The sequence below is a fragment of the Cynara cardunculus genome, assembly GCF_001531365.2.
Source record: "Cynara cardunculus var. scolymus isolate 2C chromosome LG 1, CcrdV1, whole genome shotgun sequence".
NCBI classification, from domain to species: Eukaryota; Viridiplantae; Streptophyta; class Magnoliopsida; order Asterales; family Asteraceae; genus Cynara; species Cynara cardunculus.
Window position 1 is genome coordinate 370,807 of NC_037528.1, and position 18,014 is coordinate 388,820.

At 31.2% G+C, this 18,014-nt stretch overlaps 1 protein-coding gene across 1 annotated transcript; it reads left to right on the forward strand.

The window, feature by feature from the left end:
- Nucleotides 1-9,089: 9,089 nt before the first annotated feature.
- On the forward strand, nucleotides 9,090-16,230 carry LOC112505746 (ABC transporter C family member 10). The gene is made up of 13 exons (XM_025109741.1): nucleotides 9,090-9,216; nucleotides 9,612-9,719; nucleotides 9,990-12,040; nucleotides 12,144-12,464; nucleotides 12,549-12,635; nucleotides 12,739-13,326; nucleotides 13,413-13,577; nucleotides 13,897-14,191; nucleotides 14,265-14,479; nucleotides 14,568-14,873; nucleotides 14,982-15,045; nucleotides 15,567-15,806; nucleotides 15,890-16,230. The coding sequence occupies exons 3-13, from the start codon at nucleotides 10,025-10,027 to the stop codon at nucleotides 15,982-15,984; spliced, it is 4,392 nt and encodes a 1,463-aa protein (XP_024965509.1). The 5' UTR covers nucleotides 9,090-9,216; nucleotides 9,612-9,719; nucleotides 9,990-10,024; the 3' UTR covers nucleotides 15,985-16,230.
- The last annotated feature ends 1,784 nt before the right edge of the window (nucleotides 16,231-18,014 follow it).

Consider the following 18,014-nt stretch of genomic DNA (forward strand, 5'->3'; position numbering starts at 1 on the left):
ACATTATTACATCAAAGGACTCATACGTGTTTATCCACACAAAAAAAATATTCATATGCCTACAAAATTCCAACTTTAGTATGAATGTCTCCGACTAAAAGACGAAATATTATACTTACATCAGAAAAAACTCATACCATGATTTGTTTTATTGAATAGAGATGAATAATTGAGAGATTAATAGAGATATTATCATAAAAGTGTACCATGAAAAAAAGATGAAAAATTATAATCGAATAAAGATTAATAATAAGAGTTAAAAGAACAATTACTAGAGGGAATGTGGGTAAATTGAAATAATCTAATTAAAAGATCTTAAATGTATATATCAAAAAGTAAATATTGAGGTGGAAGAAGTTTGAGAACAAGAGTAAAACACTTTCTAATTTTGAGAAGAAGCCACGTCATTGCACGTGGTTTCTTCTTATATATATCTTCTTTAGATATCAATTTTAGCCCTAAAAGATGACAGAAAGTTGAATTAATCTCTCTAGTAGAAAAAGCAATATGGTAGAATTTTGCTCGGACATCAAAAACAATATTTATATTTATATGTACAGTGATAATTTATGCTATTAAAACCCAACTAAGAACATAAAATCAAAATCAATTGATCACTTTTTGTTTGTTATATGTAATATTTGAGTGTATTTCGTGATAGTATGCTAAAAATCCACTTGATGTTTGCTTATGTTATTAAGCCTAACTAAAACACAAAATAATAATTACCGGAGCCTATCTTGATTTATCTTTTTGTTTGTTATATAATATTTTCTACCCCAAGTAAAACTTGAGTTCATTTTTGTCTTGGTCTACTAACAAGTAACAACCCTTCCCTTCTATGGAAAAAAATATAGAGGTAAAGAGAGACGAAGGAAGAAAAAAATGAAGAATTTTCAATGCAAGATAAAAAGTTAAGTTGACTTAACAATGGTAAGACATTAATATATATGTATTTTGGACAACTCCATCCCAATCGTCACATATTTTATAAACCGCGCCGACAAAAACAGACAAAAAACCCTAACATATATTTTCACAACAAATAACGACCTAAATTAGTAATCACGTTCATATCTTTTGATTCATATGTTTTTGAGTGTAGGTTTGGTGTGCGGAGAGAAATGAGAAACAAATCTGATAGAAAAGTGTGGAAATAAACCCTTACATGGTTCATTTATATATGATCTCTCACCTGGATCTTGACCGAGAATCAAGTTACAAACGAAGCTAAATCATGTGTTCGGAGAAGAAAACAGGTAAGAGATTTAATGTCTTAAAGATATTTGATGTGTATTAGGGTACTAAGTCAAGAAATTTAATGTCTTAATTAATAAATCAATATAATTTAATGGGTAATTAATAAATTAAAACAATTAGTTGGTAATAAATAAATTAAGAAAATGGTTGAGAAGAAAGAAAAGAAAAATGCACAAATTAATAAATAAGTAAGGAGACAATATCATGATTTAGAGATGTAACGTCATATTTCAAAAATTTTGTTTTATATAGATACATAGATCATTTGACAAAAATTTTAAAAGAAACATTTTTTATACATGAAGTATCGTTTATTAATGCATATTACTTAAAATTCAAGATCACAAGTAAATTGTATGTAAGTGCAACTTATTAAAGCTTCATGAATTCGTGTAACTAAATACAGATAAACATAATCAAATATAGAATCAATATCTCATTTTACATATAAAAAATTTAAATATAATTAGAATAATCATTGAGTTCTAACAAAATATTTAATTATTATATTTATACAAAATTATATTTTTAAATAAAAAACAATTACTTCTTTATTAAAACTAAATTAAATTATAAAAAAAATTAAACTATAGAAAACAAGAACCTTTAAATAGTTCTTTAGATACTAATATGAATATATTTTCTTCAAAATTTTATAATATCTTCAAATTTATATTTTATTCAAAAATAAAAACATCATCATTTTTCTCAAAACCATATAATAATGTATTATAACATCGACAGGGACATAATAATACAGAACATTAAAATCAAGATGTATTTTGCTTCATTACACGAGTACCCTTCCAGTACTTATGTAATGTTAGAACTGAAACATTTTTTAACACGTCAATATTGATATTTTTTATTTATCAATTATTTTTATTAAATATATATTATATTATAAAACATTTGACAAAAACTCTTAAAAACCATTCTTTATGCATGAAGTATTGCGTATTAATACATATTACTTAAAATTTAAGATTACAAATAAATTATGCGTAAGTAAACTTATTAAAGTTCCATTTTAAATTCGTGTAACTAATTGTAGATAAACATAATCAAATACAAGATAAACATCTCATTTTAAATATACAAAATGTAAAATATAATTAGGATAATTCATTGAGTTCTAACAGAATCATTATCTTTATAAAAAAATTATTGTTAAACCAAAAATAAATTATTTCACCATTTGACTTAAATTAAATTATAAAAAATCGAATTAAATAAATTGTAAAAAACAAAAACTTTTATATGGTTAATCTATACTATATTATAAAGCATTTGACAAAAACTCTTAAAAACTATTTTTTATGCATAAAGTACTGTTTATTAATACATATTACTTAAAACTCAAGATTACAAGTAGATTGTGCGTAAGTACAACTTATTAAAGCTCCATATCTGAATTCGTGTAACTAACTACAGATAAACATAATCAAATACATGATAAATATCTCATTTTAAATATAAAATATCTAAAATATAATTAGAATAATCATTGAATTTTAACAGAATACTTAATTAATATCTTTATAAAATTTATAATATTAAACTAAAAATAAATTATTTCATTATTATCTATACTATATTACAAAACATTTGACAAAAAACTATTAAAAACAACTTTACATAAAGTATTGTTTATTAATGCATATTACTTAAAACTCAAGATTGCAAGTAGATTGCAAGTAAGTACAACTTATTAAAGCTTTATATCTGAATTTGTGTAACTAACTGCAGATAAACATAATCAAATACAAGAAAAATATCTCATTTTAAATATAAAATATAATTAGGATAATCATTGAATTTTAACAGAAGACTTAATTATTATCTTTATAAAATTTATAATATTAAACCAAAAATAAATTATTTCATTATTAAACTTAAATTAAATTATAATAAAAAAATAAATTAAAAAAAGCCTTGCGACATAAAAATAAGAACTTTCAAATAGTTGATTTGATATAATATTATTGTATTTTTTTTTTCAAAATTTTATGATATTTTCAGATTTATATTTTATTCAAAAATAAAATCATTATTGCTTTATTAAAAACACATAATCTATACTATATTATAAAATATTTGACAAAAACTCTTAAAAACCACTTTTTATGTGTAAAATATTGTTTATTAATGTATATTACTTAAAAACTAAATATTACAAGTAGATTGTGTATAAGTATAACTTATTAAAACTCTATATCTGAATTCGTGTAACTAACTGTGGATAAATATAATCAAATACAGGATAAACATCTCATTTTAAATATAAAAAATCTAAAATATAATATCTTCAAATTTATATTTTATTCAAAAATAAAATCATTATTGTTTTCTTAAAAACACATAAAATCGTATTATAACATCGACAAAAACAAATAATAAAATATAACATTAAAATCGAGACGTGTCTCGCTACATTGTGCGAGTACTCTTCTAGTTTAATATTAATATCGATATACTTTTTAAAAAATTTATGATGTCTTCAAATTTATTTTTATTCAAAAATAAAAATATTATATTTCCTAAAACCATATGAACCATATTATACCAATAAATACAAAAAATAAAATGAAACATTAAAATAAAAATATATCTTGCTAAATTGTGCAAGTACCATTCTAAAATAATTAATATATCAGTTAATTTTTAAGTTATAATTTTCTTATCAATCACCGTTTCACCGTGGCGAACATATAAAACGATGACAACGTGTACAACATTGTTGTCACGTCAAGTAGAATTTCCCAAAGAAATGGTTTTTCATAAAGCACCCCTCCACTTCTCAATTTTTTGCTTACATCTTTAAAAAGTAAAATATTTTGTGAACAAGGTCCAAATCAACGTTTTTACACGTGGAAAAAGTTTAGTGGTATGATATATTGATGTGTAAGAGGCCATTTACCAAACACTTATTAGATAACCGCTTATTAGGTGTTGGTTGTCTTAGTTGGTGGCCTGACAAATACCAATAATCTTACCCGATAAAAAACATAGCAATGATCGATAATCTTATCCGGTAAGTAAGAGATAAAACTCTTATTTACTAATAAGACCGATAACTGATAAGCACTTACTCAATAAGCAATCAGTAAACGATCCCTAAGTCATATATTCTTTTCATATGGAGTAGACGAGGCTTGCTACTTAAATATTCAATTATAATCACTTAAAAAAAAACTCCCTTTTAAGAAAAAAGAAACCCTAATAAACAAATATAAAAAAGGTGTCCAAATTGGAAATTCATATCATATATCACTATCTTTTATGACAATCTGACACGTTAAAATTAAAATGTTTCAATCTGATTATCGAATTGTACCTTTTATATGGTGTAGTCCACTTTAGCTTTAATACTGAAAAAACGTTATGCATGCTTTAAAGGGGTTGGGTTTTCAGTTATTGTGAGACCACCGGTTTTCAAAAGATCATGTAATCGCTGTGAATGTTCGGTGTGTACTTCGTGTGAAGGTTTACTGTGTTTTCATGTGAAAGTTCGGTCTTATAAAGATTCGGTATTTTATTGTGTAGGTTCAACAAGATCAACTCGTTTAAGGGCTATTAAAACTGCATGATCTCACATAATCTCAAGTCTATTTTAATGGACGTAGCTTTTTCTTCATGATGTTAATGATATCTATGAGTCTTCAATTATTGTTGGTTAAGATTCATTATCAAATGGAATTTATTCAATCGATATCGGATCTTTATAGCTACATGTCAGATGTGCCTTGTACTTCATACAACTTTTGTTGATTCTTTTTACCATACCTTAGGGTTGGATCTATGTATGTCCGAGTGGGCTTCTGTACATCTGCTCAACTTATTTTGGCAAGAAGGATTTTTTTGAGGTATAAAATGTGCAACTGCTAAATTTTTAGGGGCGTTATGGGATATCGAAAATTACAACGAACATCAACAAAAATCGAAAAAGTACCTCAAAATCAACCAAAAACCCGAAAAGTCTATCGAAATCAACAAAAATAAAAACTTTGAAAATCTTTCGAAACAGTAAAATCCAACTAAAACGTATCGTACGACTTTACGGGTCGTTAATCTACCTTAAAGATGTCCCTATTCATAAAAAATATAGATCTGTCACTACCATAACTGTATTTTTTGTGTGCAAAAACGTGATAGTAATCTTGAATTATAAATTATTAACAATCAGTAATTTTTATAAAACAATCAATAAATATTTACTGAACGGTTAAATGTAATTATTAAAGTTTGATATATGTTAGGTTTTAAGGGGGTGTTTGTGATTGCTTATAAAAACAACTTATTAACTTATTCTGGTGTGACACCGGTAATAAACACTTTTCAGTGTTTGGATAAACAACTTATACCGGTGTCAAACCGGTAATAAAGAGTTTTTAAAAAAGTTAAATTATTGTAACTTATAATAAGTTGATAAAGACTTTTATAAAAAAACATAAGTTGTTTCAGATAAGCAATCCCAAACACCCCTAAATTAATAATGAAATATGGTGGACAATAACAACATACATATATTCACATGTGAAAAAGAGACGTGAAACGTGACTTCCATTTGGAAATTGATCCACTTATTTTGAAGGAGAAGGTAATCCACTTGTAATCCACTTATTAAATATACTTATTATTAAATATATTTAAAAACAAAAACCCTCCATTTTTATAGTATTTTTCCCATCATATATTTGGATTTTGGAATCTTTTGTGTATCATTTTTTATTAATGTTTTTTAATCTCAAGTTTTTATTCCATAATTTAATTATATTTTCACTTTTTGGTTTGTTAAAAATTTATGGGTGTTTGGGATTGCTCATTTAAAACAACTTATGTTTTTTTTTTATAAAAATGCTTATTAACTTATGTGGTATCAAATCAGAGTTTTGTAAAAAGTGTTTGAATTAGCTTATAGCGGTACCAAAAAGCAATAAACTGATAATTTATTTTTTAGTGTTTGACAAATTTTGTTTATATATGTAAAAATGACCAAAAAAGACAGTCTTCCATATTATTGACTTATGAGAGTGTTTATGATTGCTTATTAACTTATTTGAATTTTTAACATGTAAAAATTTATTTTTCATCATTTATAATAATATTTTTGACAAAAATTTATATCAATAAGATTAATAATTAACAAACATTAATAAAACATGGTTAAAATGGTAAACTGGTAATAAACAGTTTTTCATAAGTCATGAAAGATTAACTTATCAAAAACTGCTTATTACCGGTTTGACACCGGTATAAACAATTTTTTTTTTCTTCATCCAAACACTAACACTTAGCTTATCACCGGTGTCAGACTGAAATAAGTAAAAAAAAAACACCTAAAATAAGCAATCCCAAACACCCCCTTAGATTTTTATCTTTGTATCTTGAAATTATGATTTTTTGGTAGTTTGTAATTGATTGTTATTTTTATCCCTCAAGTTGTTAATAGTTTACCGTAAAGTATGTAGAAAAAAATGAAATATAAATTATAGAGACGAAAAAACCGAAGAAATGTAAACCACAAGGACAAAAGGTAATAAATTGTAAATCAGAGCCATAACTTTAAAAGTATAAAGACAAAAACACCAAATTTCAGCAAACTATGTGGACAAAATAATTTACCCAAGATAAAAAAGACTGATCCGACTTGTGGCGTAGAATTATCAGTAGAAATAGAGTGTGGGGGCCAATCTTGTTTGGTTTTATATGATGTCGGCGTCAGGATCAATTGAAAACGACAAAAAAAGAAGAGAATTCGAATCATACTATGATTGGTTTTTTAAACTATCATGTTGTCTTAACAAATATATTTGTGCGATGCAAGTAAAATGAAAGATTTTATTGTAAATCGATAATAAGATTTTAATACGAATATTAAAAAATAAAAATAAAAATTTATGTTAAAAATGTAAATAAAAATTATAAGTAATGATCAAATAAATGTTGATAATTTAAAGATGCAGTAAACATGTTTATCAGTAAATACATTAATTTTCAATGAATTCAGACAATTCCTGATTACCTAAGAATTAATCAATATACGTATCTATCAAATACAAAAGTTTAAATAAACAATACATAAATATTTAGTGAGTTATTTTTCAAACCTTTACCTAATGTTTTATAATATATAATATAGAATTATAGATATTGGTCCACTTTGTTTTTAGAAGCTTTGGCCAAATGGAGAAACAACCTGAAAATGACCTTTTTAATGAAAAATTAAAAGAACGTGCCTAAAACGAGAAAACGTTAAAAGTAGAGGGGGTAAAAATATCAAGTTACCAAAGTTTAACCATAAAAAGCCAACCGCTTGTCGATACTATCAGGCACTCAGCTGACGTGTGCGATGACGACATCCGCCTCCAAAACGAAACAAACTCCACCTCCTCCGCCACCCATTTTTTTTTCAGTTGCAATCCAGCTTTTTTGCACATAACCCCTTCTACAATTTAATATAATCACTTTACCCCCTTTACTATCCCTCCACCACCGCTTTACCCCCTTTACTATCCTTATAGAGGAGTGCTTTCTCTATGAATTGTGCAGCAAGAGATCCTTGCTTTCATTGCTAACTACATTACGAACATCTTCAATAGATTTTTTTAAAATAAAAAAAATAAAAATTTTGGGTAATTTTTTGTTTCAACAGATTCCTAAAATTTTCTACAAAATAGATAAAGCAGGAGAGAGAGTGTAAAAAATTCTCCAAATACGATTATCATGCAAGAAACTATTTTTAATTATATTTCCACCAATAAGCAACATGGGGGTTAAATGTTTATGAGAGAGAAACAATCTATACTATATTATAAAAATTTGATAAAAACTCTTAAAATCATTTTTTATACATGAAGTATTGTTTATTGTTTCGTATTACTTAAAATTCAAGATTATAAGTAAATTGTGCATAAGTACAACTTATTAAAGTTCAATACTTGAATTCGTGTAACTAACTGTAGATAAACATAATCAAATAAATGATAAAATTTCATTTTAAATATAAAAAATGTAAAATATAATTAAGATAATTAATGTGTTATAACATAATACTTAATTATTATATTTATAAAAAAATATATTATTAAATCAAAAATTAATTAATTCGTTATTAAACCTAAATTATATTATAAAAAATTGAATTAAAAAAATTACACAAAAAACAAGAACTTTTAAATAGTTAATTTGATATCAATATCGATATATATATTTTCAAAATTTTATGATATCTTCAAAATTATATTTTATTCAAAAATAAAAACATTATCTTTTTCTTAAAACAACATAAAACCGTATTATATGAGACAGAATAAAACAAAACATTAAAATCCATATTATCTTGTTGTATTGCACGAGTACCATTCTAATATATTTATTACATGTTTTAATAATAGAATCAATGTTGTAATATTCAAAATAAAAAATTTGTTAAAGTTGGATATAATTTTCTATAAAGTTGTAAGTTTTAATTTTCTATTTTAATTTTTTTTTAAAGAATCTGTTAAAAATATTAAAGCTCTAAATTGTTATTTGAGAATGCTTTTCCATGCCTTTTTCACATGTCATGTGTGTGCAAGGGGTTGATGACCCAAAACCTGGTTTCTTTGACTCGGTAATCTTTTGTTTTTTGAAATACAATTGAATGGCAAGTACAGAGGTCCATGTGTCATTTTTCATTCTATATGGGGTCCTTTGTAAAAGTGTATATAGTGTAGGGGTATTTTGTGCAACAACACGAACACACAATTCTTAATCTCTTATATATGCATAGCATCTGCATATTCGTAATCTTCTATCTGCAAAAGTGACGGAAGCAATTTTCATGGAGGAAAATTGAACCATTTCTTTTATAATATATTTAATTACTGATCCTTTTAAAACCCTAGATCATACGCGATACGACATTTAGCATCAGTTTTTCTTGACCAGTATCTGCTTCCGAACATTTAATTTGTAAGCATGGAGCTCTTCTTCATCACTACTTCTCTTCTAAATTCAATGGCTGTTTTCCCCCCCTAAAATCAATAGAAAATACTCGTTATTTCATTTCGTTAAATTACTCGAACTTGTTTTAATGTCGCCAGTGTTTTTGTTTTCTGGGTGGCTTTTAATTTTATGATTAGAATCGTTGCATCGCCCACAGATTAACGTCTTCCGTAAAATGATATCGTTTATCTTCTTTTCTGTTATACATTTTTGTATTATCTATTCAGCTGATCATGTGGTTTCTGATTATGCCTTTTTCTTTGCATGTTTGTACCAATAGAAACACAATTCCTTTTTATCAATATATTTTAGGGAAAGTTGAAGTTTGATTTGTGTTTTTGTTTACTGGGTATTGTTTTCAGGGGAGATAAGTGTAGCTTTGTGAGAAAAAAAAGGGAAAAAAACAAAGAAGGAAAAGGAAACAGAAAGAAACTTGGGGTTGTTGTTGCTACCCCTTTGCCAATATCGAGGTATGTTTGTTTTTGCTGTCATTCTCATTGTCTTCCAAAACCAGCTTTCTGAAACTTGAGTTTTCAAATAAGATAAAAGGGGGATGATTTCAAAGAAGAACCTCCATTTAATGACAAATACAGTAACTATTTGTATCTTTCAATCTACCATTGTTTATTATTATGATATTGTTTTCTTCTTTATTATCTAATGGTAAAATTATCATAATTATGCAACAGTAAGGTCTTATGAGCTCTTTATAATCTACCGTTTATTTCGCATTTTTCCAGTTTTGGGAGGGCAAAGAGGGTAGTGAAAAGCAGAGATGGCTGATCTATGGAGTTCGTTTTGTGGGTGTTCAGATGGCAGTGACAAGAATTGTGATTCAGATTTGGTTTTTATCACAAATCCTTCTTCGTGCATGAATCATATTTTGATCATTTGTTTCGATTTATTGCTCCTCGGAATGTTACTTCTCAACCTGTTTTACAAGTCACCATTGAAACCCGGTAATAGGAAATCACGTTTGCAGTTAGTTTCTGCAGTCTTTAATGGTTTACTGGGTACTTTGTACTCATGTGTGGGCTTTTGGACATTGAAGACCACAATAAGCACAACCCACACTGTTCTTCCTTTGCATGAATGGCTACTATTCTTGTTTCATGGACTAACATGGTTAGCAGTCTCACTAACTGTGAGTCTCTGGGGAAAGAATTTCGCAAAAACCCCGGTTCAGCTTATGTCAATAGTTGCTTTTCTATTTGCTGGGATCTTTGGCATCTTATCTTTTATATATTCCATTCTCAACAAAAGGGTGTCAATCAAGATAGCTTTGGATGCATTGTCTTTCCTAGGAGCAACATTGCTATTATCATGCACTTATAAGGGCTACAAATATGAAGAAACGGATGAAAAAGGTCTTTATACCCCCTTGAATGGCGAGACTAAAGGCATCAAAGAAGGTTATGATGACAATCTTACCCCACTTGCCAAAGCTGGGTTTCTCAATGTAATGTCGTTTTGGTGGTTGAATCCATTGATGAAACTGGGTAGTGAGAAAACCCTCCAAGAAAAAGATATGCCCAAGTTGTGCATTGAAGATAGAGCGGAATCGTGTTATTTGACTTTTTTGGACCAATTAAATAAGCAAAAACATTTGCATTCGTCGTCTCAGCCATCGACTCTAAGGACAATAGTGATGTGCAATTTGAAAGAGCTTCTAATATCTGGATTCTTTGCATTGATGAAAATAATTACAGTTTCTGCCGGCCCTCTTTTTCTTAAGTCTTTCATCAGGGTTGCCGAAGGTAATGATAGTTTTAGCGGCGAAGGTTATGTGTTAGCTTTAGGACTTTTCTTTTCTAAGATCTTGGAGTCCTTATCACAAAGGCAATGGGACTTTAGGTGTAGACTTATTGGCATAAGAGTTAGATCCTTGCTTACAGCAGCCATATATAAGAAACAATTGAACTTATCTAATGCTGCCAAGATTACACATTCGGCTGGTGAGATTATGAACTATGCCACTGTGGATGCTTATAGAATAGGGGAGCTTCCTAATTGGATCCATCAGAGTTGGACAACCATTCTCCAGCTTATCTTCGCTCTAGCTATTCTTTTCCAAGCTGTAGGTTTGGCTACATTTGCATCTTTGGGGGTCATAATATTTACGGTCATTTGCAACGCCCCACTTGCTAAATTACAGCATCAGTTCCAATCTAAGCTAATGATTGCACAAGATGAGAGGCTTAAAGCAATCTCAGAGGCTCTTGTGAATATGAAGGTGTTAAAACTTTATGCATGGGAAATTCATTTTAAGGGTGTGATTGAAAAGTTGAGGACAGTGGAAGATAAGTGGTTGTCAGCTGTTCAGCTTCGTAGAGCTTATAATAGCTTTCTTTTCTGGTCGTCTCCTCTTTTGGTCTCAACTGCTACTTTTGGGGCCTGCTACTTTATTGGGATTCCTTTGAATGCTAGCAACGTTTTCACATTTGTAGCAACTTTACGTCTGGTTCAAGACCCTATTAGAACTATCCCTGATGTTATCGGGTTTATCATTCAAGCAAAAGTGGCTTTTTCCAGAATCTTGAATTTTCTTGAGGCACCTGAGCTGGAGAGTGCTCATGTGAGGCAGAAGGTGAACAAGGCCGGTCTGGATTATAACATCTTGATTGAGTCTGCGAGTCTTTCATGGGAAGAGAACCTAGTGAAGCCTACTCTACGAAAGATAAACTTACGGGCCAGATTGGGCGAAAAGATTGCTATTTGTGGAGAGGTTGGCTCAGGCAAGTCAACCCTTTTAGCAGGAATTCTTGGAGAGGTTCCAATAATCGAGGGAACTGTAAGTAGTTCCTGAGTACCCTTTTCGCATACTAGACCTTTCAAGAATTTCAAGTTCTTATTTTTAATCATTAATCTTGTTTTAATTTGCCTGCATTTGTCAGCTTCAAGTATATGGGAGCATTGCGTATGTTTCTCAGTCAGCTTGGATTCAAACGGGTAGTATTCGGGATAATATTTTGTTTGGATCTGCTATGGATGAACAGAGATACCAAGAAACAATAGAGAAGTGTTCTTTGGTGAAGGATCTTGAGCTGCTAATGTATGGTGATCTCACCGAGATAGGAGAGAGAGGAGTTAATCTCAGCGGTGGACAGAAGCAAAGGATTCAACTCGCTCGTGCTTTATATCAGGATGCTGATATCTATCTCTTGGATGATCCTTTCAGTGCCGTGGATGCACACACTGCTTCGAGCTTATTTAATGTAAACTAATTGAACTCGCCTAAATTTAGTTCATAGTTTCTAGTTTGTGATGTCTAAATGGTAAACATGCTTGAAATTTTGCAGGAATTTGTTATGGAAGCTCTTTCCAGGAAGACCGTTTTGCTTGTAACTCACCAAGTCGATTTCCTTCCTGCATTTGACTCTGTTCTAGTGAGTTACTTTTCACTTCCTTTGCTTTTTTTCTATGTGGTAATAAAGATTTGCTCCAGTAACATTTTCACGTAGATTTAACCAGTTAGATGTGTTTCCACAGTTGATGTCAGATGGGGAAATCCTAGCTGCGGCTCCTTATCATCAACTGATGGGATCGAGCCGAGAATTCCAGGATTTGGTGAATGCACACAAAGAAACTGCAGGTTCTGAAAGGCTTGCAGAGGTTAGCTCTTCCACAAAGTGGATAACATCAATCAAAGACGTTACGAATGCTCGTACAAACAAAACATCTGGAGCATCCGGGGACGATCAATTGATCAAGAAAGAAGAGATGGAAGAAGGGGACACTGGTTTGAGACCTTACATACAATATCTAAGTCAAAATAAAGGCTACCTTTTCTTCTCCATAGCTGCACTCTCGCACGTTATCTTCGTGGCATGTAATGTATGTCAGAACTCATGGATGGCTGCAAATGTCGACAACCCTGAAATCACCACTCTGAAATTGATAGTCGTTTACTTAGCTATTGGGGTTACGGCAATGGTGTTTCTGCTCAGTAGATCACTCTTCACAGTTGCATTGGGCTTGCAGTCTTCAAAATCCATTTTTTCCCAGCTACTTATCTCTCTTTTTCGGGCACCAATGTCGTTTTATGATTCTACCCCTTTGGGTAGGGTACTGAGCAGGGTAAATGTTGCTGAAATCATATCTAATGTCCTTTTTAGCAACGATTCTTGAGCTAGCTAACCTTTGTTTTGCTCTTGTGTTTATAGGTCTCGGTTGATTTGAGTATTATTGATCTTGATATTCCGTTCAATCTTATATTTGCTCTTGCTGCCACCACAAATTTCTATTCTAATATGGGGGTGCTAGTCTTTGTTACCTGGCAAATCTTGTTTGTCTCGATACCTCTAGTTTATGTGGCACTTCGTTTGCAGGTAATTTATATTCCCTCCCTTCTGATAGATCTTTTTTTTGGAAGGGTGTCCTAGGCTATGCCTAGACTAATCACGGCAAATTGTGCCTGCAATAAATCAGCCCCGATAATTGTGGCTGCAATAAATTGGCCCTGATAAACTAAATGGCCACAATTGTTGTGTACCCCTGGAATCGAACCTTGGGCAGATGGGATATTCCAACATATCCCCCAGGACCTCAACCACTATGCCACAACCCTTGTGGTTCTGATAAATCTTTTCATACTTGTTTCTGTTTATAAATTTAGAATTTGATGAATCTGAAATGTACCATAAACAGAGATACTACTTCTCCTCTGCGAAAATGCTTATGCGGATCAATGGGACAACAAAATCTTTGGTGGCAAACCATCTTGCAGAATCTGTGGCAGGAGCCATGACAATAAGAGCATTTAAACAAGAAGATCGTTTCTTTTTGAAAAATCTTGATGTTGTTGACATAAATGCTAGTCCTTATTTGCACAGTTTTGCTGCTAACAATTGGTTGATTCAACGGTTAGAAACAATCAGCGCAACCGTTCTATCAGCTTCAGGACTCTGCATGGTGTTGCTTCCTCCTGGAACTTTTAGTTCTGGTGGGCTTTCTTTTTATTCCGAAATCTTGTAGTAAATTCATCTCTATGAGGTTTCTAACACAACATCGTCCAGGTTTCATTGGAATGGCGATGTCTTATGGGCTTTCCTTAAACATGTCCCTTGTTATGTCGATCCAAAACCAGTGCACGTTGGTAAACTATATCATTTCAGTCGAAAGGGTCAATCAGTACATGCATTTACCAAGTGAAGCTCCAATAGTGATCGAAAAGAATCGCCCCCCTACTAATTGGCCGAATGTTGGTAAAGTTGATATTCAAGATTTGCAGGTAAACTTCATACCCTTTTGCTGTTTCAGCGATTAGACACATAGAGGTTCCATCTTTACCAATAAAGAAAGAAAATTTTGAAAAACAGATTAGGTACCGACCCGATACACCTCTTGTTCTTCGTGGGGTCACTTGTACATTTCAAGGCGGACACAAGATTGGTATTGTTGGGAGGACTGGTAGCGGCAAAACTACTCTCATTAGTGCTTTATTTCGTCTGGTGGAACCCATTGGGGGGAAAATTGTTGTCGATGGGATAGATATTTCTACTGTTGGACTTCATGATTTAAGGTCACGATTCGGGATTATACCTCAAGATCCTACACTTTTCAATGGAACAGTTAGATATAATTTGGATCCCTTATGTCAACATACAGATCAAGAAATATGGGAGGTATATATGAGTTTCCTTTAGTGATTAACTCCCATATTTATGAAAATTGATACAAGATTCATCAGCATTAACCCTTTTGCATTTATGTTCCAATTTATGCTGTTTAAGGTTCTTGGAAAGTGTCAGCTTAAAGAGGCGGTTCAGGATAAAACAGGCGGCCTGGATTCGATAGGTAATGCATTCACAAAGTGATAAAAAGTTGGAACATGTATGCAAATTACTTCATTACCCGTGTTTCTCATGACAAATACAGTAAAACAAAGGGCATTTTAGTCTTTAGACAGGGTTAATTGCAGTAAACAAGGTTAGATAGAAACATGAATAAAGAGCATGTTTTGCAAACCATAAGCTACGTTATTTTTTGAGCTTATTGAAAAAATCTCGTTTGTTTAGTCATAAGTTAGTTTTTTGAAAAGCTACTTAAAGCAGCATTTCAATAGGCTTCATGGTTTTTTTTAAACTTTTATCCAAGTGTGCCCCTTATGTTCTTCCAATTAATTATGCAAATTGTCTTTTCAGGTCATTTTATATTGTCATCTAGCTTATCGTGTTGCTTTTACCAAACATGACTATCTTATTAGCCAACAACTAGCTTTACCGCTAAAGTTTTGTGATATTTTGAAGTATGGAGTTTTTGTTCTTTATGGCGATATAGGAAGTTTTGATTCTTTACTATGGCTTTTGCAAGTACAGTGGTCGAAGATGGAACAAATTGGAGCATGGGGCAACGACAGTTGTTCTGCTTGGGGCGTGCGTTGTTAAGACGTAGCAAGATTTTGGTGCTGGATGAAGCAACTGCATCCATCGACAATGCTACAGACACAATGTTACAAGAAACTATCAGATCTGAGTTTGCTGATTGCACCGTCATCACAGTGGCTCACCGGATACCAACCGTGATGGATTGTACCATGGTCCTAACCATGAGCGATGGTCAGATATTTACATCTTAATTTACAACTAGTTTTGAAACCCGTTTTCGAACTTCTAACCGTAAAAGATACAACTTCTGACAGGAAAAATAGCGGAATATGATGACCCGATGAAGCTGATGAGAAGTGATGATTCGTTGTTTGGACAGCTTGTGAAGGAATACTGGTCCCATTCTTAATCTGCAGAACTCCTTGAAGCCTTTATTTGACACTGATGTCCACCATTTGATTAAGAATGATCTTATTATACGCGAATAAAAACTTAGAGAGATGTATATATACATATATATATATATATATATACGCGTATGAATTCTTTCGACAACCCATGATCCTTTTGTAGGTTAACTTGGATCGGGGGGGTCGTTAAACCGTGCTCAAAATGTTCCTGTAACGATATTCACTTTAATGGTTAGTATTCACAATCTCGGAAAAGAGTGTATGAATGCTTTAATTTCAGTGTACAATTTGTGGATTTCGGTTCAGGTTTAAAAAAGGTTTGGTCGAATCGAATTCTGGCCAAACGCAATTCCAAGAAATCTTGGACTTGTAGCGCCATTCATCATGTAGCCCTCATTACCCCTAGTTGCCACCGACCCAAAACGCAAACTAAATGACGGGGGTGTGGGAGGTCATATATGAGCAACCGTAATGTACGTTTCGAGGTCCTTAATGAACCTTAATGGTGTGGTCGCCGATTTGTGACATGATCGTAGTTCTGTGGTCACTGGATTTGTGGTGTGGTGAGTGGAGGGTGGTCGCCGGAAAACAGGGGTGAGGGGAGGTCTGTTGGTGATTTTAATCAATCATTTGGTGTAATTATGATTTATTTGAGATCGATTGAGGCGATGGGGAAAACATACGTGAGTCAGGAGGTGTGGAGTGCACATTTACAAATGTTATTTCTATCACCTTAGATCGCTATAAAGCGGAGGGTTAACGGAGTCGCGCCACTGTTAGGGTCGTTGCCTCTAGGACCCCGCAAGGGGGCACGACCCTTTTGACCCCGTTTTTGACGATCTAAGGTGATAAAAACAACATTAATAAGCTAAAATCACCGAAATCAAATCTAGTCAAAATGACCATCTTTAGGCGAAATTGGCGATTTTAGATCTATGAAATCGTAGTACCAAAGACTATGTAGGCTCAAAGTTTGTTGACTTGGTTTATTTTTAAATCAATTTGTATTGTTTTTTTTTTATATTTATAATTTTTTTTAAAATAAGTACTACATATATTATATCATTACATTTCAGTTAGAATTGATTTCAACACTAATCAAAGCTTTTATAGTTCCTAGTTATGGGTGTCGAAACCGACACCGTGACTAAAATACTAACTCAAAAGCCTGTCTTTGTAGGTCAGCTCGAGCTTCGGTCGAGCATGATTGTTGTTCATCTCTAAATTTAACGATAATTTATTTTCCCATTAAACAATATATCGAATATAATATAATGTTTATTAAAAATATATTGAATATATTGATTTTTCTATAAAATAATTTGATGAAAAATAAATGAAGAAATTGTATGCATGAGTTAATTATGTTTTGTAGTGGGGTATTGTATTCCACAAGGTTAGGCAACCATTTTGTTTTGGTGTTCAAATGTCTATCGAGTGATGGTATTCATTTAATCAGTATCTTTCAAATCTGTTTCTTATGGATATAATTATAATATTTTATTTATATTTATATTTGTTATTTATTTTAATAAAATAAAAGAAGAGAATTCGAGAACAACCGTCTTACGTTGGGGTGCTTAAAAACCCGACCAACCTAACTCAATCCAATGCGAAATAACTCAACCCAAAACAGCTCGATGTCTAATCGAGTTGTAAAATCTTCGAACCGTAGGTATTGGGTTTCTATTATTTGAACTCAACCCAACCCGATATCCTTTTATTTCTTGGATTGAATATGATTGTTGAATTTCTATTAATATATATATATATATTAGATAATTACATTATTATGTACGCTTTTCATATACGCATATTTTCAATTTATTCACATATCTATATAACTCATTCGTATATATGTTTAGTAACAGAGAATATATATATATATATATATAAATATATATATATATAGAGAGAGAGAGAGAGAGAGGTTGGTTATTATACAACCCTTGACATTTGTGCAACCAATAGAACTCAATCTCAACCGTCCATTTCATTTGATTAATATGTGATTTCATAAAAAAAATTA

Excerpts from the sequence above, each read along its gene's own strand:
- LOC112505746 (XM_025109741.1), top strand. The coding sequence starts at position 10,025 with ATGGCTGATCTATGGAGTTCGTTTTGTGGGTGTTCAGATGGCAGTGAC. Across the intron at positions 13,327-13,412 it reads TGGGTAGGGTACTGAGCAGG|GTCTCGGTTGATTTGAGTAT; the intron begins GTAAATGTTGCT and ends TTGTGTTTATAG. Across the intron at positions 15,046-15,566 it reads AGGCGGCCTGGATTCGATAG|TGGTCGAAGATGGAACAAAT; the intron begins GTAATGCATTCA and ends TTGCAAGTACAG.